Below are 24,919 nucleotides of genomic sequence, written 5' to 3'. Positions count from 1 at the left end.
GGGACCACAGTGCACTAGCCTACATAAATATTCCTAGATTAAAGTCTAAGATTGTCTAACCCACACTCACCACCACCGCCTAAATTATATTAATTCCACTGATATTGAGGTGTGCGTGTGTTTCTATTAGTTGTTTTTTAGTGCTTCATCGGCCAACAGCACGCCAGAGTCATAGCTCTTCTTGTTGTTGCTAGGAATGTGATGTCACCTGCTCCCTTAACAGGGTTGGTCCTTGTGTGTTTCAGATTCTCAGCCTTGGCCAGGAACAAAGGAGCAGCGACAAGGCTTTTCCCACAATCCTCTAGTGCTCCCTCCCAGCTGGCCGAGCCTGACGGGTGTGCTGACACTGACTGGATCTGAGTGCTCTCTTTTTCCGCCGTGCGGGGTCTGGCTGTGTGGAGGAAGCGGGGGCTAATAAATGAGCTGTGAGTATGAGGCCTCACTGCTGACAGCCAGTGGAGACAGGATTAATAGTCCGGTCATCTGGCTTGATGTGTGTGCCTCCAGACTGCCCCTTGACGAGAGTCCACTGCGGAATCCACCACGGCGGCCGCCGAGAGACCAGCAGAGATGCCCACCGAGATGCTACAGGCAGATAGCAAGCCCGCCGGTCAAGGTGGGGCCTTTGCCTCCGCTGTCCCACTCCGCATCCTCAACAAGGGGCCTGACTACTTCCGCCGGCAGACCGAGTCCAACCCAAAGCGGTTGAGCGCCGTGGAGCGACTCGAGGCCGACAAGGCTAAGTACGTGAAGAGCCAGGAGGTCATCAATGCTAAGCAGGAACCCATCAAGCCACAGATACCGGCCAAGCCCCCCGTCTTCCCGGTTCCCGTCAAGAGAACTGGCGGTGTGGGATCTGGCTTGAAAGCCTCCAATAACAACGCCAAGTCGGACACCTGCGCAACCACCACCAAACGGGAGAATCTCAACCTGGAGATCCTGAAGAACATCTTGAACAGCTCCTCCTCATCCGAGGGGCCCGCCAAGGGGATGTCGCACAAAGTCGGGGCTCGTAGCTGGGCACCGCATCGATCGTCCGAGCTGTTGGAACCTGGATGTCGTTCCTTTGCTGACTCGCTCAAGGTACCACCTTCCACGCAAGGTCGACACAGTCCACAGGGAGGCAACTTGAACCTGAGTCGCAGGCTGCTGGAGGAGAGGTCGTGCGAGGCTGATGGCGAGCGTTCGCCGCTGCACGCCTCCCACAGCTCCTCAGACATTCGCCGCATGTGCAATGGCAAGCCACTGAGAGCGGCCCGCAGCAGCAGCTCTTCCGCACCACCACTGCCGCCCAAGCCTAGCACCAAGGCCTTGGCTGCATGTGACAATGCTCCCTGCTCCCCTGAAAGAGAGACACTATCTAGCACTGCTACGGAGCTGGAGTTGGGCAGTTCTGTGGCCCGCAGGCCCTCTCTTAACCGCTCCAAGTCAGACCTGAGCGATCGCTACGCTCGGGCCGGTGCAGACGTGGAGCGCTTCTTCAACTATTGTGGGCTGGATCCCGAGGAGCTGGAGAGCGTAGGTGTGGAAAGCTTCACCCGAGCGAACTCTGACATCGTGTCGCTCAACTTCCGTAGTGCCAGCATGATCAGCTCGGACTGTGAGCAGTCACGGCATAGCAACGACGACCTGACTGATGAAGAAGACGACGCTGGGGAGCGTGTTCCCTATGGCATTTCTGCTGTTGAACGGAATGCCCGGGTCATTAAGTGGCTCTACAGCATCAAGCAGGCGCGGGAGTCTCAGAAAGTCTCCCATGTCTAAAAGAGGGAACAGACCCCAACCTGGTCTGGACTTGGTACCTGCTTATTTTTGCAATCCATGCACTGTCTTTGAAATCTCGAAAGATTACATGGCAAAGCATTTTGAGTTGATGGCACTTTTTAGTCGCTTTTTGCATTCAGTGTTTGCTGTCTTCTGAATCTGCATGGCTCCTTAGAAACTCAGCCTCTTTGCGGGCCTCAAGGTAATGCAGCTTATGTAGGAGCCTCTTTAAAGATGGTTGCGTCAATGCCATCTCTGTGCAGAGAACAACTCATATTTCCTTTTTCCTTTTGTTCTTTCTGCCTCTTTCTGTCAGATGTTTTGATGCCAGCACCTTTCAGGTGCTTCTTATTTCACTTGGGCGCACTGAGCCAGGAAGCCATATCGGTATGAATGCAGAGCTGCAGTGTGTTTAGACTTCTTTTGATCCTCTCTTTCTGTCAGTTTTTTTACTGGTTCTTATGATGGATACAATATGTATGTACATAAACCTCTGTGAATAGATGCAGCAGAAGCATGTTTTAGTCTATTCTCGAGATCTCCCCCACCCGACTTCTCTCAGTCAGCCTTGCACTGGTCATATTGTTCCAGCAGTATCATGACACCATTCAGTTTCATGTGGTTTGTTTTCACTTTGTCTGTCGTCCATAAAGTTCCTGTTTGGCGGTTGATTATTTTTGTGGTACTATTGTTTCGAAAGGTGTAAATGCTGTAAGAATATGTATATAATTTTCAGAGTTGTCGGAAAAGCATTGTGTGATGACAAGTATGCTATGTTCCTCCATAGCTCCTTGTCTGTTTGTTCCCTCTCTGGGCTTGCATCACAAGGCTGTGTGAGACTTTGTCCATGACCAAATCTGTATGACACTGTTGTTGCAATGACATATATGTTCGGTATATTGAAGTTTGAGCTGTTACTTAAAAATTTCATCAAGACGTTTGTTCACTTTTAATTCTTTTTCATTTCAATAAATGGCTGATTTTGCCAACTTTTGCCATCAACTTTTTGTTTGAATGTATTTTACTGTTATTTATATATTTGATGCATGCATATGATGTTTTTTTCTTAAAGAAAAACATCAAAATATCTGGGTTTTTTGTGTTCCTCTGAAAAAAGGAAGTCAAACAGGTTTGGAACGACATCAGGGTGAGTAAACAATGACAACCTTATTATTATGTTTTTTTTCCACAAACTTTCCTTTTAAGCAGTCAAAGAGTAATTTTTAAACCAGCTGACACAGTGGGTAGATAGTAGTGGAAAAATCACAAAGGCCAGTCATGTGATTCTTCCATTGCTGACGCTGAGAAAACAGCTGTCAAGTCTTATTTCCTCACGATTTGCGCATAGGCAAGATGTTCCCTGTTTTAAAACCCTATTTCGCTCTCTCATTGTAGCCCTTGTCTCTTTGCAGAGCATGGCTGTCCGCTGGAGGGTAGGTATCTTTAATTTAGTAATTTGTGCTGCCTGCTTTCTCAGGGCAAGAGGAAATGATCTAATTCATCACAAATGTTTAGAAAGGCCAGACCACTGCACTAGAGGCCCCCCTCGCTCCCTAGAGCACCTAACTCACTCCCATAAACAAGTTCAAGGGATCTACGGGTCACAAGCTGGAACACTTACGTGAAACCTTATGTTTTCACCCACTTTTCTCTGCATTTTAGAAAAAAGACCTTCAACTTGATGCTATCGAAAACACTAAATTGGGCTTTGTGGTGCTTGCTAAGTCAAGTCTCAGTGTAACTACATGCTTATTAAACTTTGCTTAACTAGTCAATTGTTTGTGCTACGGACATGAATGATACCTCAAATCAGGTGGCTTATCTAGCGACCAGAATATCGTGGACTCTTGACTTTTTCTTGAATTTGCAGTTTTCTGCCCAGAACCACCCTAGCAACCACATAGAACTGTTATTATACGTGACTGTTCATTTTAGTAACTAGAATAAGGCATGTCTTATTTAATCCATAAAATGGCTGCCAACTCTTGTTGTTTTGAAATTGAATGTTGTTTTAGGGAAATTAAAAATGATTTGTAATAGCATTTGAGTGCCTGTTAAACAATATTTACACAATGCACGCCCTCTTCGCTACTCCCCTTCCCCCCAGAAAAAGTGTGTAATGTAGGATTAGCAAATCCTCCCTCGGGCTTTGCATGACATGAAAATAATTTCTGCCAACAATTTTTAGTCAGGTTATACCTTGTCAAGTGTCTGAACAATACGAGCAAGCCATCAGAGCGAAATATCATTAGAAAGCATGTGGGGACACATTGTTAAAATTCCAGTAGCTTGGTAAAAGCTTTGTCAACAACCTGCATTCACTTGTGTTCAGTCAGGAGAGTAAGAGGGCTCTGTGTACAATGAATGCTCCTGAAATTGAAATTCAAATGGTAGCCCACAGCTAACCAGCATCAGCTGCTCTAAGATTCCTCTCTAGCCTGAAATGACTAAAGACGTTTAGTAAAAGAAGGGAGAAACCTGAATTATGAAACATAACCACTGTAGAGGTACAAGTGTATAATAAGTATATTTTATTAATTTTACAGAAGCATGATTTTTAACATGTGTAGTAGATTGTTCTAATACTGTCTTCTCAAATATGATCAACAACCATAATCATCTGAAGTGTTTTCCATTTCTGAATATCTTTAATGGGTATTTTATACTGAGATGACACACAGATTTTGTTACAGTATTAGTTTGATGCATGTAGTGCCTGCATATGAAATTGAGATGAAAGAAAGCTTTTACTTGGGCCATGTATTAAGGACAGTATATGTGTAACCCATCATATCTGGTGTGACTTTATTTGTTCAATTTGTTCAGTGTTAAGCAGCACAATTTGTTTTCAACATTGATAATAATAATAAATGTTTCCTGAATTCTGAAGGATCATGTGACACTGAAGACTGGAGTAATAGCTGCTGAAAATTCAGCTTTGTCATCACAGGAATAAATTACATTTGAACATTTTTTAATTGTAAATAACTACAGCCTTGGTGAACATAGCAGACTTCTTTATATATATAAAAAACTGAATAATGATAAGCCATATGCACTTTTATATGTTTGAACATGAATACTACTTTTTGTTTTTGGACGGTTCCATAGTAAATATACAACGGGGCTAAAGGCCCACCTTAAGAAAAAATGTGCCATTCACTGCGCCTAAAATGTATAATTGCAGAAAAATATATACGTTGTGTTGAACATTAATGGAGCATTAGATTTTGTGTGAAAATAAATCATTCAAATAATTTATTTTGTTTAAAAATCTTATAAATGTATGAGGCGGCAAGAGGGGGCTTTTACCCCAAACACGGGGTAAAAGGCTCACCAGCACGGGGGAAAAGGCACACGCTATTGATACAAATACTTCAGCTAAAATAATGTTTTTTTTTAATAATGTCTAAGTTAATACTTGTTCAAAACAATCACCTTAGCAAAGTCTGTACTTTTTTCTGCTTATTTTGAAAAATAAAAGAAGTCATTTTTGTTCAATAAATATACTGTCATTAAAATATGTTAATATAAAAAATATATTTTAAAATACAGAAACAAAATCGTTTTAATAAGTACAGATACACGTGCATCTTGAAAAGCGGATGTTTGGAAAGTGCTACGCCACGTTTTTGTGCCATCTAGTGGTTTAGAGGAAAATAATATCAAAGGCGCCTTTAGCCCCGTTGTACCCTACTTTTTCTTATCTAGCTGCATGCCTGGTATTAGCCTGTGGTCCATCAGAAAGCCTTTGTTTTTTTTCTCAGTTACCTTCAGTGGAATTTCTACTCTGAAATATCGATAAGTAATTTATGCGTATAAGTTGAACAGTTTCACATACACACTTCCCGTCTCAAGGACACAATGCACAAGCAGGTTTGTGCTCACAGCACCGAAGATGGAAGGTCAGTCACGCAGGACTGTAGTTGACCTAGAAAGATTTCATTTCAGTTCCCAGTTCTGTATCAAACTCTTGGCCCCCAGAGGAGGAGCAGAAATCCTATCTGGATCCTTATCCAGTGAAAGTAAGCCATGGTGATATTCAAATATGTTCCTCGCATTCAGATTTATTTTACTATAAACAGTGCATGTGTGGTGCAAAAATCTTATGTTACTTTATACATTTTTTCAAAAACAATCTAGTGGTTCATTCTAGTTGCTTGATGTCATTCCAGATCAGCATGAACAATAACTACATCATTGGCAAACAGAGACTGTCCCCTAGTGGTGCTTTCTGCTTCCTACAAAGAATAGATATAGAAAAAAACTTGTATAATCTAATTTCACATTTCTAAACCGCAATATTTATATACTGTGCTTAATATTTTAAAATGTGTGCACTTCTGAAACTAGAATAAAATGCCAAACCAGTTCAACAGTTTGACAGTCCATTCAAATCTAAACACACAGAACCTCAAGAGGGCAGCACACACACACACACACACACACACACACACACATACAGATGATCCTAATGTAAAGACATGCTGTAGATGTTTTGGCTGTTCACAAAGGAATACTCGTTTATTGGAAACATACAGCATACACTTACTATGTAAAACAGTGAATTATACAATAATAAATACAGTCACATGACTTCATCAGAGTATTTTTAATACAGGAAGTGGTGTGACTGCTAGAATTTTTAATTCAAGAAAATGTGATATTCTGGTTAATTTGTCATGTTGGAAATGTAAGGTCAAGTGCATTGCATTGTGGGATACAGCATTGAGCTTAGTGTGCTCTATTGTATATGCCATGTTTTGACAAATATGCTGCAGTGGGCTAGCTAAGTATTCCGGCACTTGAAAACCTCTATGCGAACACACTTGCCCGAAGTGCGGGGGACGAATTTACGTGATATTAAAAGTGTGGGGGGGACACGTCCCCCGCGTCCCCCGCGTAAACTACGCCCCTGATTCCATGCATACACTGTATATGTTTTACTAACAAAAGTACTATTTCAGTCTTTCATTTTTGAAATTTCACGTTCAATTAAATGTTACTTGCTGTAATTATTTGTGAAATTTACTAGCAATTTCTGAGTGATTTACTGAATACTTACTTAAAATATATCTCTGTCTATAACAGCAGTGCCGTATAGCCTGAATAATACTGCAGATAAGCAGCATCGCCCAGACAGACTAATGACAGTGAAAGTATTGCTTTTATCTGCCATTCAATAAAATGTAAAAAAAAAAAAAATTAACAGGACAGAGGTTTTCACATTTGCAATTTTTGATATTGTCAACTTGAGTTTTTAAACGACATTGGAAAAAAAAACAGGAAAACTCAGATAGTAATTGTTATCTGTGCAACAAAATTGCATTTCTCTTCTGAACTTGATTTCTTTGCTTTAAATTCATGTAATTTTCTAAAACGTGCAATCTCCAGGATTAAATTAGGACCATGAATGTGAATCAGTCATGTACTCAAAAATTATTTTTGCAACTGACACTACTAAAATAGCACTACTCGTTCCCAGCATGGGGACTTAATAGGAAGACTAAACATGTTGAAATTAAGTATTATTTGATGAGTTTTTGAGCAAGATTAGAGAAGAGGGAGACTAGATAGTGTTCAATGTTCATTTGGAATTTGGAACCATTTCAATTACACCTGAGCTTTTTCTTAGGCTGAGGGTGGAAACATGTTTTGTTGTTTTACCCAAGTAGCATTTAATATTTACCATGCTAATTTCATATTTAAATGCTATTGCTTGCTAACAGTTTGTTTGCTAGGAAAATAATTCAGTGATGGGTCACAAAAATATATGACGATGAAATAATTAATCCTGTCAGGGAACTGTATAATCAAATAAATTCAAGTCGCCTTTATTTTCATAGTGCTTTATGCAATACAGATTGTTTCAAAGCAGTATTAATCACACTATTTAACAGTAAAGTAACATAATTGATGCAACAACAAAAAAGACAATAGTCTCATTTATTCAGCTCCAGCCAGTTCAGTGTTAGTTCACTTTAGTTCAGTTCAGTTCAATAACTGTGTAAAGTTAATTCATTATGAAACAAGTTCGGTTCAACTCTAAGCAGCCCTACAGAAGACAGCACTGTCATTATTCAGTTCAAGTCATTTCAATGATGATTCAGCTCAAAATCACTATTTGATTGGGTTGCTTAAAAAAATAACTTCATTCCATGTTGTTCAAATGACATGAACTTGATTAACATGGAATCGATGTACATGATGCATATATCACTCATAGAGCTTTTTGCATCCACCAAAGTTAGCACAGAACTACAGACTGCTCTGCTTAGTGTTAGTGACTTGTGGATCAAATTGGACTAATATTTCCTAGAGCTTTCAAACAATCTCTCAATCCAAACACCTAAACTTGCAACCACTCAGATCACGTTACCAACCTCCTAGCAAAGTCTAAATGCCATCAAACTTTGCTTATGTCTTCATATGGCCCAGGTATTCACAATAAACAATGCTTATAACCTTCAAACGTCAACTCTCTTTGCAAACTTCCGAAGAATTAGAAGTACACCCAGTCTAAATAACCTTCACACTTTAAACTAACTTTCTTACAAGGCTCTGTCAAACCAACATTCAACGTTAGCTGACAGACTTTCTTTTTCTTGTTTAGCTTCAAGATTGTTCTGCTAGGAGCAGATAAAATGACACACTGTTCCCAAATTAGGCAAATCGGCTCCAACAACAGCACACACTGACACATCTCATCCATTTAGCATGGAGGGCTCATCGAGTGCTAGAGCAGACTTTGTGTTCTCCTGAGGGACTTGGCTTTCTTGAAAGGCAGGGTATTTGAAAATACAACAAGGACAGGTGGATGACAGTCAGCAAACTGTGTGGACAGATTGAGGAGAGTCTGCAAACTAATTACACTGAAAGGGAAGTCATTCAGAGACTCCTATATCATAAAACCAAGTGAGTTCAGGACAAAACTCATCAGTAATGATGATACGACAGTAGTTGAGTGTAGAAAACTGTCACAGAGTCACATTAGAATAAGGAAAACAGCAGTACATGCATCAGACACCTTGATAATTCATTTATATAGGCTGTCAAAAGGGTCTGTGAAAGGACTGGTCACTTTTTTATGTTAAGTTCATATAGTTCATGCTCTAGTTTAAGTGTATGAGTGACCCGAGAGACGTTTTCAACATGACCAATATAACAAAACTGTTTTTTTTTTCTTATATATGAAAGACGCAGGAGTGCATTATTCGGGTGTGCATTATTTTCTAATAATTCAATAGCCCGTCGTCAATTATTCCGCTTACACCACGGTTACCACACCTCAAGGTTACCACATTATTCAGATGTTGTTTTTTAAGATATTTGTCAGGTTTTTGTCCTTAAAACGCTCTTGTGTGTATAGGATTAATTTCTTAGCATCTCATCCCACACCTCCGTTGCTAATTCCAAAATGTCATTTTAGACCTAGTAACAGAGGCTTGAGCCGGTGATAGTAGACTAATGCAGTTATTAAGTTATTAGAGAAAGATTGAGAGAGAGCAATTAAGCATGTGTGAATTATCTGAGTCTGTGTGTCTCTCAACAGTGTTCTGCAGCAGCATCTCTAATAATAGCGAAACTGTAAGTTCATCTGCTCCAACAACAGTGCCGTTATTACCTCGGCAGTGAGAAATGTCATGTAGCTTTTAAGTTGCTTATGGATGTTTACTGTAATGGGGGGGGAAAAAATCATTATTCAAAATATGTTCTTTTGTGTTCCACAGAGGAAAGTAAGTCACAAGAGTGATTAAATGATGACAGAATTTTCATTTTTGCCAAACTGTTCTTTTGTGTGTGTGTGTGTGTGTGTGTGTTCTTTGAAAAATTGATTTATTTTTTGTTATTTTAGTGTTATTACTTTTATAATGCTAATTTGTTTTAGATTAATTACTTAACATATATGATTATATAAGCTTCATTTAAATTTATTCAGCATGTTGCCTTTATTTTTGCAAAGTATTTATCCTTTAAAGTTAGCTAAACTCAGTCATAAATAAGTCTTTTATCATCTTCCATTCATTTTTTCTGACTTATGTCATAACTTGCGTTGTCTAATATTAATATGGCTTGTTTGATAAACTTATCTTTCTTTCCTTTTTGAGATAAGGCAGAGGTGAAATAAACATGCAAGTACAAGGAGAGAGGAGAAACAAGACCAAGACAGACAAAACTCAAACCTAGGTCTTCAGGAGCAGCATGCTAACCACTGTGCCACAACTCTGACAAACTCAACTGATTCTGGCTTTCTTTACCTTCTTTTGCATCATACAGAGCCCCGACTGTGGATTAGTTATGAGTGAAGTAACATAAACACTGAATGAATTCTACTGGATTCTACAGCACACCTAATGGAGTTGTTGTGAAATCCTTCCCACCATTATAGTGGTGGTCCTGCTGAATGTTGTCCTGCATGATGTTAGCATGAAACTATGCAGAGATTAAGTATAAACCATGTAACATCCAGAATGTGTATACTGCATGCACAATTTATTAGGGCCTAGCCTTGACCTAAGTGACAGATGCACTTAAGTCTGTTGACTGATAATACTGTTGCTGCTGCACACTGACTGGACCTAGATTTCAGCTCGAGATTATAGTAAAGTGTGTCATCAGGGGTAAATTAATAAATGATAATGTAACTTGACAGTTATGCTACTGGATCTGAATAACTGAGTCTAAGCAACTGCTGCATGATTGCAAATGTCAGCAGAGTTATTATCACTCATGTTCCAGCTTGATTCAGCCCACAGATGAGTCAAGAAAACTTACGAAAGAAAAATACATTGCTGGCATGCGGCATGAGAAACACCGCAAATCTTGGGATGTTTGTATATTGTCGGAATAGGACAAGAAATCGGAAGGACCTCTACATTTTGAGCTTTGAAGTTGAGTATTTTTTGAAGACGTCAGGGGTGTCTGAATCATTTCATAGTTCAAACAGATAACAGTAGCCTGATGTATTTACTGGATCATGAATTCAACAAACAACACTGGCCAGGAAAGATCAATGCTTCAATGTCACTGATGTAGACTAGCCATGATCTTACTGTAGTTCTAGACTAAATATGAACATGCATTTACTCAAAAAAACTGATTCAGTGTTCCTTAAAATGAATAAAAACAGTGAAATGCAAACTCAGAATATTATACAAACCTGCAATAATTAAATATGTTAAATAAGTCAATCATTTATGTATTTAATCACATTTCATTAACCAATGTCTTTGCTACTGACATTCGATGATCTATTTTAAACATACTAATAAGCAAAAATCAAAACTTTCTTCTCCTGCGTCAGATTCTTCATGCTGCGCCCTCTACTGTACAGACGTGAATTTACATTTCCTTCAGCCTGAGCCATATTCATTTCACTTTTGTTGTGAAAGCGCTTTTACATTTGTAAAAGAAGCACTTTATATATTCAAAACAAACAAGCAAGCCCTGCCCAGATTTAAAAAGTAACTCAAAAGTAACGTAATGCATTACTTTCCATAACAAGTAACTAAGTAACATAATTAGTTACTTTGTTAGGGAGTAACGCAGTATTGTAATGGATTACTTTTAAAAGTAACTTTCCCCAACACTGAGCATGTCACAGAGTGCACTAAAATGCAAACTGATCTTTAACAGCTACACATCACGTGGTCCATACTGGTAAGGAGAAATGTTTTTGAGGTTAAGTTTGTATTGACCACACATTAGCAGTCTTTCTGTGCATGTGGCCACACACTCCAAGACGGAGTGGAATACGGGCAAGCAAAGTTTTTGATGGGCTTCCGGTGTGTGGCTATACAGTCAAAAACACACAAAAATATGTTACATTTGTTGGTAAATATTCATGGAAACACAGTTGGTTGAATGAATGTAAACAGTTGGGAGAAAATCAAATGTGTATATTGGATGCGCACATGAGGTCTTAAAGTGACAGCATTCTATTTACCTGAAGCTGCCGTACCGTACTGAGCCGTACCGTGCCGAGTCGTACCACGCAGTGGAAAAGCGCCATAAGTGTCCCGCTGCTCTCTGACAATTGTGAAATTTCAATGATATCTAAAATTACTCCTGTTGTGAAATAAGAGTTTGATCATATCAACCACCACAAATTGTGTTAAATAATAGTAATTTCAGTATTGACCAAAATAAGAGTGACTATGATTTTTGCCATAATAGAGCAGCTCTAAATTAATGTGGCTATGGTTTTGGGGTTGAAAATGGACTTTGCAAAATGTACAGGCCTCCAACTCCCTGGGCTGCCCAAAAAATTCTGGTTTGCTGACATGTTAGCATCTAAGAGTGTTGATGTTGGAAGTGTCTTTTGGCTGATTTCGGGAGAGTATTTTAATAGGCTGCAGTAAACAGTTGTTCTTTTATCTCTACATTACCAGTCCAGCTTCAAGGTTAGTTATAGTTTTGCTTTTATCTCATGATGTTTTCCTTTTATGGCACTGTGAGGGTCATAGTGTATTTGTGGATGCTGACAGACAAAAATGTCATAGTACTTTTATGTATAATTATCCAACATATGCTATTATCAAAATGAATATTGATATTCAAGTAAAGTTGAAGGACTAGTTAAATGCTTGCAGTAGAGCATAGCCTTCCTGTAGCTCTAAGAATGATGCTAGCAATAGCAAGGTCATAGGTTTGATTCCCTAGAGTTGCACGAATTGAGAAAAAAATGTATTGCCTGAATGCAATTTAAGTCACTTAGGATAAAAGCATCTGCTAAATGCATAATTGTATATGCAGAGACAACAATGCACAGCATATGTAAACAGTGCACAGCATAACTTTGATTTATAAATGTCTGATCAATTCTGAATCAATTCTAAATAATAAAATAGTTTATTTTTGGAGGTGCAAGAAATGCTAATCATTTAAACTTTTTAATGATATTATGATATCAGATTGGCAGCTCATTATCCATTCTTCAAAACCAGACTCCCTTTTATTTCACAACCTTCCCTGGCAGTCATCCATTCAAAGTGACTGTAGAATGCAATGCAGAATTAGTCTGGCCTCTGGTCATCAAACAACAGGTACATGCTCACAACCGTTTAACAGGACAACCAAATGTAGCTAATTGTGGCAAAGATGTGTGATGCTTAAGTTTATGCATGAAGAAATATATTTTACATTATTGCCCTATTCATTCCATACAGAACAACTGCAGGTCATACTCTGCATGTAACTTCAAGTATATAAATAATTACTTGAGAAAGCTTACAGTACATGTGCAGTAGCAAAGACGTATGCCTGTACCAGCTTGCACCAACTTAAGTTTAAACCAGTGGAATGTGATTTTCTACACAAATTCAAAAGATGTCTCTGATGTATTATTTTCATCAATGTGATCCCAGCCCAAGTCAGTTTGTGGTCAGACACAGACTTCATGTTTGGACTTGTATAAATGTTTTATTCAAGGGAAAGTCTTTCCTCAGCCTTTAGGGTACATTGTCTCATGTTGTATTATCATTGTGTATTCAGTCAAACTGCTAGAGAAGGTTGTGTTACGACCCTCCCTGTCTGATCAGCCATGAGATTTAGAGTGTTTTTTTATTATGTAGGTGGAAAGCTTTTAGATCTTATATAACAAATTAAACAAGGCACCTTGCTGATTCAGATAATATACAATCCAACATTCATTAACATGGTCACACAAATTACAAACCGGACATGAAATGTTATTTCTTACCTAAAAAAAAGCTTTTTGTGTTCTCTTTATATCCTTTTTATTTTATATTTTCACAAGAATCTTATCTTCTGTTCAAGTCAAGTGTTTATTTTTATAGTGCTTTACAAGCACATGGTTTCAGCACAGCTTCACAGTATTAAACAGGAAAGTAACAGAATCAGTGAAGCAAACTTCAAAAGTGAGACAGTAGTGTCAGTTCAATGTTGATTCGGTTCAGTTCAATAACAGTGTCGTTGTTGCAAAATTCATGTTATGAAAAAAACTCAATTCAGCTATAAAGCAATTATTCATCTCAATTCAATGCAAGTTTTGTTCTAATCTGATAGTGTCAGTGCAGTCAAATTGATAATATTACTTATTATTAAGTGTCATTTAACCCCCAACTAAGCAAGCCAACAGTGGCAAGGAACCCAAACCCTGTCAGGTGACAGAAATAGTCACCTAATTGGTTAAACATGCAGGGGCTTTTAAACACTCCCTTATTCAACACAAATAGTTGAGGTCTGGAGTCTCTGCTCAGCTTCTCAACCAAGAGTTTTCTTTTCAAACTAATTTATCCTGCATTTTTTTTAATAGCCATGATTTGCCATGTTGGGTGGACACTATATAAACATCCTCTTTCTCTTTCTTAAATAAAAAGTCTGTATTTTATCCTGTCGTCGGCCCCTTATTAGTGTCATACCATGCTATATTCATAGAGTAAGGTTTTAAAGGTATCTTTATTATGACCTTTTTATATATCATTTTGTATTCCTATAAGATGAAGTATTCATCTAAAACGTTTTAAATATTTTCGATAATGTATTTCTTGGACAATGTACTTTTACTATTTCAGCAACACAAACTTAATCAAATATGGTATTTCCAAGTCTTCAGATTTGGAGCAACAGCAACCGTTTGCTTTGAGTTAAATGTATTCTTTGAATGAAAAGTTACAGCAGCCATAAAACTTTATAAATACCTTTATGCTATATGTGAATCCCCTCACACTTTTTATTGGTATGTCCATATAATGCTACATTTCACTTTTCAAACATTTTGTTTGTGAAGTGAATAAACTAGGTGGAAAGAGGCTTTTGAGGATACAGTATAGAATGGTTTGATTGCTGCAGATTGTTTGTTTTAGCTGTAGTTTCAAGGTCAAATGAATGCTTGGCCATCACAGTGTTAATTATTAAAGTTGATGAACATGGCCTTCATCTGGACCTTATCAAAGGAGTTAACTCAGCTGATTATCGATCCATTCAATTGCCTATAGAATCCGAGAAGAATGTTTAATTAATTTTAAATGCATGCGAGTGTAATTGATTAAATGCCCAAAGGTAACAAAACATTGTTAGTAATTATCCATTCCTAAAATCATGTCTATTCTCATTATTTGTATGATGTGTGTAATGATGTTAAACTATGCACTGTATTTATGTCTTTATTTATTTTTTAATATTTTACTAAAATTTTACTTACTAGCTCATGTCAGTTGTCAGTGTAGCTCATGTCAGTGGGTTTGAACTGACTGAACTCACTGATGCTTTCAGGTTTTGGGCCGAGCATTTATCCAGAAGTGAAGGTGTGCATTCATTGTTAAAGCCAATACAGTTTTATTTTGTGAAATCTGAAAGACCAATGGTGGTGAAATGTGAGTTTCCATATTACGCAATACATCCATGGAAATGAATTTGCCTAATACGTACATAGCATGACTTCAGCATAAAAATCTACAGATAAAGGTTAGGTCATTTATTTTTTAATAAATAAACATACTTAAATCTTTTCAATGAGTTTCAGAGAGTTCCAACCCCCCCAAAAATCACACATATCAAAGACCTTGAAGCTGTTTCCCAACTTTGCAATACTATCAAAGTACAGTCTGCTGGCCATCAGGTGGAGGTGTCCATGGTTCAAGGACAAACACACACATACACACATACACCTATCCAGGTTTTTTTTTTCTTAAAGGCATATGGGACATTTTCAGAAAAAAAGTGTGGGGCAGTCATTAGCTGTGGAGTTACGTAAAGGGCTGTGGCTTGCAACATGTGGTGAATCATATAAAAACAGTGCTAAGAGCACATGAGTGCATCTTCGAGGATTACAGCCACGCTCTAGTTCCACCAGTTTTTGTCTCCCCAACAGTCATGATCCTAAGCATCGCTCTCATTTGGACCATAGTTGTTGGGCTCTGTTGTTGTCTTTGGCTTATTACAGGAATACGCGGAAGGTAAATATCCACATATTTGTGACTAAAAGCTTCGCTAAGCTTGGGAACATCTCAGGGATGGTGGGATTCACATCTGTTTGACAACTGATGTTATGTAATGTTACAATCTCTAATGCTAAATAACAAGATTGCAGGGTACTTCTTTAAATTAAACATGTAATTTCTTCTTAAATTATTATATTTTTTTCTTTTAGTTAGTTTTCCAAAAATTAGTTTGCTTTGTATGTGTTAGAATAAATTGTTTGAGAAGATCAGATCGAGTTGAGCGGTGGAGCACAGAAGCTGGTACCAGGGACCAAGAATGACTCAGACACAAGAAGTGTAGTTCACTCAAGGTTCAAATCTTTATTGTGAGGGGCTTCGTTATATATAGGTAACAGAGGAAGTGAAACTGTTAACTCAGAACAAGCAAGGAAATGGAAAGAGGAAAAACAGCTATATAAATCATGTCTTGTGATGGTGATGTAAGCTGATGCATACAACGGGGTACAGAAGGCCACAGGGTAGAATCTCACAATGGCCACTCTTCAAACATCCCTGTGACTTACTAAAGAAAAGTTAAGAAATTGCTTGAGATTGTTGTTTTTTCGAGGATAGACTCTGATCTATAGCAAGCTAATAAAACCTTGTTTCTTGTTCTTAAACCCTGATTTTATAAGCTGTTTTGTAACTCTTTGGAGCTGTGATTGTTTCAGACGGCATGGGGAGCCTCCAGTAGAAAATGGTTGGATCCCTTACCTTGGTTGTGCTCTTCAGTTTGGGGCCAATCCTTTGGAGTTTCTTCAGAGCAGACAGAACAAACATGGTCACATTTTTACGTGCAAGATCGCTGGGCAGTATGTCCATTTCCTTTGTGATCCATTCTCCTACCATGCTGTCATCCGTCAAGGAAGGCATCTGGACTGGAAGAAATTTCACTTGGATGCCTCTGCAAAGGTAAATGAAATAACTTCTTGATTATTGCTAACAACAATCTAACAACAAAATGAACTACTTAAACTGGCATGTGATGATGTGCATGTGTTCTTGCAGGCATTTGGTCACGAGAGCATGGATCCCAGTCACGGTTACACCACCGAGAACCTGCATCAGACCTTCCTGAAGACCCTGCAAGGGGAGGCCTTGTCTCCTCTCATTGAGACCATGATGGAAAACCTACAGAGCACCATGCTGCAGTCAGGTGTGCTGAAGGCCAAACCTTCCGAATGGCAGAGTGATGGTATTTTTGCCTTCTGCTACAAGATCATGTTTGAAGCAGGCTACCTGACCCTCTTTGGAAAGGAATTGGATGGAGACCAGAGCATTGCACGTCAACAGGCCCAAAAAGCTCTGGTGCTCAATGCACTGGAGAACTTTAAAGAGTTTGATAAGATCTTCCCTGCTCTGATCGCTGGTCTCCCGATTCATGTTTTCAAGAGTGCCTACAGCGCTCGCGAGAACTTGGCCAAGACCATGCTCCACGAGAACCTCAGCAAGCGTGCCAATGTGTCTGACCTCATATGCTTGCGCATGCTCTTGAATGACACATTATCTACCTTCAATGAGCTGAGCAAAGCCAGGACCCATGTGGCCATGCTGTGGGCTTCACAAGCCAACACTTTGCCTGCAACCTTCTGGACCCTGTTCTATATGATCAGGTACAACTCATACTCAGCAAGTGTAAAACTGCACAGTAGTCACTCCCAAGGGTTATCAAGCAGCACAGATAAATACGTTAATTGTAGTGTTGGAGATAAGCATTACTTCAGAGTGTTCTTGGAAAAGACCATACTGTACCTGCATTTGGAAGCATTAAACCATGAAATTGATCTGCACTATTGTAGAATGTTTTTAATTGACATGAAACTATAGTTTTCCTCTGATGCATCAGAGAACACTGACAAAAAAATGGTGTAGAAACAATTTTCACTCGTAAATTTCTAAATGAATTACAAAGAAACAGCAAGTAATACACTGAATGAAAAGTAAAAAGACTGAAATTGTATTCTCTACCACAAATCTGTATTTATAACCACACACAAAAAAATGTCAATGTACCTGTTAAGTTGATGACACAACGTCTGCTTGTTTGCAGGTGCCCTGCGGCCATGAAAGCTGCTAGCGAGGAAGTGAGGCGAACATTTGAAAGTTCTTATCAGAAAGTCGATCCCGTGAATTCTCGACTTGTACTAAGAAGGGAACAGTTGGACAACATGCCAATTCTAGGTGGGAACACTGAAAATATTTAAACATTTATGTACTCAATATTATTAGCATACCAAAATGTCATGTGGACTAAAGCTTCTCTGTAATTACAGACAGTATCATTAAAGAGGCTATGAGGCTGTCCAGTGCATCCCTGAATGTGAGAATGGCCAAGAGCGATTTCCTTCTTCACCTGGACAACAACGAGTCTTACCACATCCGCAAAGATGATGTAATAGCCCTGTACCCCCCGATGATTCACTTTGATCCTGAGATCTATGAAGATCCTCTGGTGAGTATTATGTCCTTTGCTGGTGTTTAATAGATCAATTGCAGCTTTCACCTGAAAAAATCAGAATAAACTTGTAAATTATGTAAGAATTAATCTCTTCATTAATGTTTTTGCATCTTGCCACAAACAGACATATAAGTATGACAGATACCTTGACGAGAATGGACAGGAAAAAAACAGCTTTTACCGAAACGGACGCAAGCTTCGTTATTACTACATGCCCTTTGGCTCTGGGGTGACCAAGTGTCCTGGCCGCTTCTTTGCTGTGCATGAGATCAAGCAGTTTCTGTCTCTGTTGTTAGCGTACTTTGAAATGGAGCTTTTAGACCCTGATGTGAAAGAACCGCCGTTGGACCAGTCTCGGGCCGGACTGGGTGTTTTGCAGCCCACCTATGATGTTGACTTTCGATACAGACTCAAATCTCACTAGAAAATCTCACACTTATTTATGGACTGTCGACTTAAACTGTAAATAATGTAAATTTTGCATCATGTCCAAGCAGACAAATGTGAATAGGTCTCAATTGTGTTTTCTTTCTGTTCAGGTTCATTTGAGAGGGATTTTACAAAGTTTGAAAAAAAAAACTTCAGAGCTCTCCTTTAAAAAAAAATCTGTAACATTTATTGCACTTATGCGATGTTTTATTCATAGCATTCTTTTCAATTCTTGTAAAATGATATGTGCTTTTAATTTGTAAGTGAATTTTATTTTGAATGTATACAATTAATTTTTAAACCAAAAGGGTGCTGTAAGCAATTTTATAGGCTATGGAATTAAATGCAGACATTTTTAAAAATATCAATGTAATAATTGTCCTGATGAAGTAGCTATCACGCTGAACTCTGTAACAGCCTCTTTAAACAATAGAGGAAAAGTCAGATTTGCGGTCAGATACTTGGTTTAGCCAATCAGAGGGCTTTTGAGAAGTTTTCCGATTTTGGGCGTTCACAGCGCAGTCCATATATGGGAAGCCGGAAACTGAGTGCGTAAAAGATTAATTTGGATCGCGTTTTCGTACGTTTGGAGGGTGCAAAAAGTTCAAACATCTTAAAAGTTAATAGGAATACACCGGAAAATAAAGAGACCAAAATTCGATGTGAAAAAAAAAAAAAAAAAAAGGTTGACATTGCTCCACCTTTTCATCGCTGGACTGAGCGTTCATCGCGTTTGAGAACATACGACGAACTCGTTTGTTTCTGCTTGACAGGTAAAAATACGATGCTTACATTTCTGCTGCAGTGTTGTAGAAAAAGGGGCATGTTTAATTTGTTGGAAGTTCTGCAGATAACTTAATTAAGCTTTTAACAACTCCTAAACCAAAAAATCCTAAACCAGCATAAGCTCCAGTGCTGGTTTTATTTCATCTCACAACCTCACCAGGTTGGTCTGTTTGGTGGTTTTAGACTGTTTTGGGAGACCAGCTAGCTTGGCCTGTGTGGGAGAACAGCTTAAACCAGATGAGCAAAAAAAAAAAAAAAACCCCAGCAAAGCAGCTTTTTAAAAAAAAAAAAGACATGGAAGGATCTTAAAACATATAACAACAACAATATTTATAATAATAACATAATCCAGCCAATAGATTATGCACAATCACAATAGGCTACATATTCAAAAGCCCACAATTATTTCAGCAAGTCAATGTTTGTTACCCCCGTTTACCTTTTCCTTAACATCTGTTCATCACTATCACTATCTGAGGATGCCAAATGGTCAAAAGTAATCCTGACATAGACCTAAATCTAGTTGATAAACACATAGATTGTGTCAAGGACAACACGCTTAGCAACCACCTCTTCTGTTGATAAGCATGAGCACAATATGCAAATATTAAAGTGACTCTTAGTAAACCCGGGCAGCTGTCTTCAGGGAACTGACTAGTGTGCACTGCTGTACACTTTGACCTTGACCTGATTATGTAACAAACTTGCCAACACCAACTACAAAAGATCACTTTGCATTAGATTGAACTTCAACATATAATGTCTTAAATATTTAATTAATTACAACTGACGTACTGATCTATGGAAGCCCATTTAATAAAAAAATATGATTCTGTTAGTCATAATAATGAGAAACTTACTTATAATTATGACTTAGTTATCTCATTATAATGAGAAATTTTCTTATAATAATCAGGCAATATCTCGTAATATTCTGGAAAAAACTTTCTTATAACAATGACTCAGTTCCTTAATGAGAAACTTTATCGTAATTATGAACTGCTTTTTCACAATAATGAGACACTTTCTCTTAATTCTGACTTAATCTACACATGTGCAAAGAAGGGAGTGATGGCACACTTGTGTAAATGTGAGAACAATAAACGTGGCAAGTTTTCATTAAAGTCAGTGTAATCAAAGTATAATCTATTATATTTTTTATATGCAGTTTTGCATATAGCATCTTTTTCTTCAACACACACATATGCACATCAAGTCATTATTACAAGAACGTTTCTCATTATAATGAGAAAGAATCTCACTTATGAGACAAGTCATTATTACGAGAAAGTATTTCATTATTATGAAAATGTATCTCATTATTATGAGATGCTAATTCATTATTATTTTATCTTAATGAGAAAGCATCTCATTATGAGATGTTAAGTCATTATTATGAGAAAGTATTTCCTTATTGTAATAAAGTTTTTATTATTATGATAAAGTATCTCATAAGTCATGATTATGAGATAGTATTTCATTTGTATGGGAAAATTGTTGTGAGAAGTCATTATTACGAGTAACTAAGTCACAATTATGAGATAGTTTCTCATTATTATCACAGTCATTATTATGAAAATTTTTTTCAATATGAAAGCTTCTTATTATTATGACTTCCAGAATCATATTTTTCACTCAACTGTGGTGACAATGGGCCTCACACAGATCAGTGAGTCAACATCTTATGGTAACGTTATGTGATATATATTTCAGATTGTGATAACTTATTGGTCTCATAGGTGATGTGAAATGTGTTAAATTATATTTCTGAAGAATTTTAGAGTTATATGCAATTTAGTAAGGGATAGATGAGATTTTTTTTGCCTTTTCCACAGAACCTGATGACAGTCAACAGACAGATGCTGTTCGCCAGTGTAAATAATACATCTGAATTAGTTGTTTGCTTGTGACCTTTTACAGGGTTAGAGTTGTTTGTGCAAGACAATAAAAGGGAAATGTCTGTCACGATGTTGTAGGTTATTATCAGTCATGTTGTATATTATATGTCAGCTTCAGGCATTTTAGGCTGTAGCCATTTGGATGGAGTATCATTAATTGATAGAAAAATTATACGGCGGGTGTAACTGAAAAGTGAAGAGTAGTTCATTGTTTTATATTATCTTAACTGCTTCATAAAGATTATCTCAAGGCCACTGTAATTTAGGATAATACTTCAAATATGGAGTTCAGATATGGAAATGGACTATATAGAAGCAAAGTTTCTGCTGTAGCCAAAGGCTGGCAATTTTTAGTGTTCAATGGATTTACTCGCCTGAATTTTTTTAATACCTGAAGAGACAGATCAATCATTTAAAATGCAGATGAGACCAAAATGGTCTGTGTGAAGTAGAATGTGGTTGCAAAAATGGATTTACACATTTGAGGAGAAAAATCAGTCTCTCCTGGCACAGACTGTATTGTCCTTTTGTTTTCGCTTGCCACAGCCATGTACTGGTATGAATTAAACAAGTATTTTATTTAGAATGCTTGAAGACAATGTTTTAATGACAATAGTGAGTTAGAAAATGGCGATTATTTGGATAATGTTATGCTGACTAATACAGTTCATATAGTCTGCTGTTACAGTGTTTTATAATATAACAAAAGTTGTTGATTTCTGGTCTCGTAACATCTGGAATTTTGATTTAGTGCTTGCATCAAGTCATGGGACAGCATTTCATGGGTCTAGATTAGAGGTTGGTTTGAAATGGAGTTTAACCCTACAAAACTAAACTAAACTAAACTAAAAACAGTCTAGCTGTTCTACTACTGTTCAAAAGTTTGGAGTTGATGGTAAAATGTTTTTAAAAACATTTTAATATTGTGCAATATTATTAAAATGTAAAATTGCTGTTTTCTATTTGAATATATTTTCAAATGTATTCCTGTGATGGCTGAAAGTTGAATTTTCAGCATCATTACTCCAGTCTTCAATGTCAGATGATCCTTCAGAAATCATTCTAATATGCTGATTTGGTGCTCAAGAAACATTTATTATTGATATCAATGTTGAACACTTCTACTAGAAATTTATTTGAAATTAAATGCTATGCTGTATGACCTTGCAGGAAATCCTCAAATACAGCATTTTTCACTGTAACATATGAACTAATTGTTTTCACATTTAGTTTGCTATTTTTAATATTAAAATGGAGTTTGTATTAATAACATGTTTTCCATATGCAGTCTTTTTTATTTCTTTTTCCATCTGTTATCTTTAAGGATTGATAGGCAATGTTAAAGAACGTGTTTATGTTCAGATTTATAGTTAGTAAGAAAGTAAACATCAAGCTGTCATTTAGCAGATGCTTTCATCCAAAGTGATTTTCAGTACACTAATTACAGTGACAGGCCCCCTGGAGCAACCTGAGGTTAGGCACACACACACACACACACACACACACACACACAATTACATGCAAACATTGAATCTAATTGTATCCCACATATGCAGTTTAGGGGGTAAAGTTAGTGTTTTGAGTGTAGAATGTGCCATCACATTTATCTATAGCCCATGTGGTTTGTGTACTCTTACAGATGAGAGAATTCAATGTTGCTTCTGATGAAAAGAAAAGGTTATATTGTGGTACTGCATACAGAGAATTTGAAGCAGAGTGTTTTTATCTCTAATAGTGGAAGTTGGTGCACATGCACTGCTGAAACAAGACATAAATGACTTAACATGCAGCTGCAAGCCCTCCCTTTTCCCTTTTCAGTAAAGTGTCAACAGTATTAATTGGTGAGGACAACAGGATTACACAATGGGCAAGCTCAAACAGGTTGCTATCAAAAACCCTTTTGCAAAGCCAGTCAAATAAAGGTCAGAACAGTGGCTTTAGGTCTGTTTCTTTAAACATCAGACTTTGTTGATGTTGTAAAAGTAAAACTGACTAATTATTTTCAACAAGAGATGGACTCTGGTTGAATTGGTATCTTTTATTTCCTACATAGTTGTGTTTCTGTTGCTGGAGTCACCCAGCACTTCCAGAAACTCTGCTGGCTCATTCTTAGAACATGGTGCCATTTGTGATTTAAGCTAATGATAGTTATTTTCATAATTAATGCTATTCCTTAAGCACTACAGTAAAGTCTAGTAGTATAATGGCTTTGGCATGTCTGTTACTTTCATGGTTGAAGGTATGGAAAAATTTACTAGTAATGACCTTAATAAGGAAGTATCATCTTACCACATTTATGTAAACCTGTAACTGTCATTCTTTTTTCCTCAAAATTGCAATAATTGCAATACCAAGCTTGACCAGGCTGGCAAAAAATGTAAATAAACTTTTAAAGGCTGTAAGACAAACATCTGTTTTGAAGTAGGAGACAAATTATGCATTTTCTTAAAAAGAAAGAATTGTATTTATGTCTACGGTTAGTGGAAACATGATTAAAAAAATTTAAATAAATGCTAAATTAGGTACACCAGTGTTCAAAAGTTTGGGGTCAGTAAGATTTTTTAATTGATACTTTTATTCAATAAAGATGCATTTAATTGGTCAAAAGTGACAGTAAAGACAAATAATGTTACAATAACTTTTTTTCAAATAAATGCATTCGTTTCAAATTACATATGAAAATATATTATAATAGAAAACAGTTATTTTACATTAGTATTTCACAATATTACAGTTTTTACAGTATTTTTGATCAAATAAATGTAGCCTCGAGGACATGGAACAACATGAAAAGACTTTACTGACCTCAAACTTATGAACAATAGTGTAAATATTTGTTCAGGATCTAATTAGATGTTTCCTGTTAATTATATCAATAGTAAGTAATGCCGACACAAATTGATGCTTGCTGTTTCTTGAGACTGAGCCTGCTTTGAAGCACTCAAGATTAGGATTAGTATGTCCAAAACAACAATATTGTAAAAATACTATGTCAAAGCTGCATGATTGCCATACAATTTCGGGGTTTGTGTGTGTGTGTGTGTTTTCATGCTTTTGAGCTAATATTGTCCACAACCGCTTGTATTAGAGTAGGGGACACACAGATGTATTTTAAATGGTCTCATCATGATCATACATACTGAAAAAATACTTTTCCATTTCAGTATGTGCAGTTTGTAATTAGTGGAAGTAGGTGAATTAGGATTCAGCCCTTCTAACTTGTAAGCTTGGCAGATTTGGCTTCTCAGTGCTTTAACTTGTTCATTTTTATGAAGAGTCAGGGAACCATGAATAAGCATTAAAGACATATTTCACCCAAATATGAAAATTCTGTCATCATTTACTCAACCTCAAGTTCTTCCAAAGCTGTTTGAATTTCTGTCTTCTGTTGAACATAAAATATGTTTTAAAGAATACAGCTGATGTTCCTCATTGACTTCCATGATATGGAAAGATACTCTAGAAGTAAATGGGGACCATCAGCTGTTTGGATACATTCTTTGAACTATCTTCTTTTGTGTTCAGCAGAAAAAAGAAAGTCTCACAGGTTTGGAACAAGTGGAGGATGAGTAAATGATAGAATTCTCACTTTTGGGTGAACTATCCCTTTAACAGATCTTCAGTTTGTGTGTTTATTGCCA

The 24,919-nt window shown here is 37.4% G+C and overlaps 2 protein-coding genes across 5 annotated transcripts in view; both read left to right on the top strand.

Moving 5' to 3' along the window:
- The window catches only part of LOC107718111 (protein FAM110B-like), a 49,537-nt gene extending 46,778 nt beyond the window's left edge, over window positions 1–2,759 (top strand). For all 4 annotated transcript variants that reach the window (XM_016525071.1, XM_016525068.1, XM_016525069.1 and 1 more), the window contains one exon: window positions 246–2,759. In XM_016525071.1, coding sequence (XP_016380557.1) covers window positions 571–1,764 — 1,194 coding nt within the window. In that variant the 5' untranslated portion in view covers window positions 246–570 and the 3' untranslated portion in view covers window positions 1,765–2,759. The remainder of the gene's footprint in view (window positions 1–245) is intronic.
- A 12,723-nt stretch (window positions 2,760–15,482) lies between these two features.
- On the top strand, window positions 15,483–18,936 carry LOC107718110 (cholesterol 7-alpha-monooxygenase-like). The gene is made up of 6 exons (XM_016525067.1): window positions 15,483–15,683; window positions 16,379–16,619; window positions 16,716–17,320; window positions 17,758–17,888; window positions 17,981–18,159; window positions 18,290–18,936. Exons 1-6 carry the CDS (start codon window positions 15,601–15,603, stop codon window positions 18,587–18,589), a joined length of 1,539 nt encoding a protein of 512 aa, XP_016380553.1. The 5' UTR covers window positions 15,483–15,600; the 3' UTR covers window positions 18,590–18,936.
- The last annotated feature ends 5,983 nt before the right edge of the window (window positions 18,937–24,919 follow it).

This window comes from Sinocyclocheilus rhinocerous, unplaced genomic scaffold, assembly GCF_001515625.1.
Source record: "Sinocyclocheilus rhinocerous isolate Xijiao unplaced genomic scaffold, SAMN03320098_v1.1 scaffold480, whole genome shotgun sequence".
Classification (NCBI taxonomy): domain Eukaryota; kingdom Metazoa; phylum Chordata; class Actinopteri; order Cypriniformes; family Cyprinidae; genus Sinocyclocheilus; species Sinocyclocheilus rhinocerous.
The sequence above is the reverse complement of the archived record's forward strand: the minus strand, read 5'-3'. Positions and strand labels throughout refer to the sequence as shown.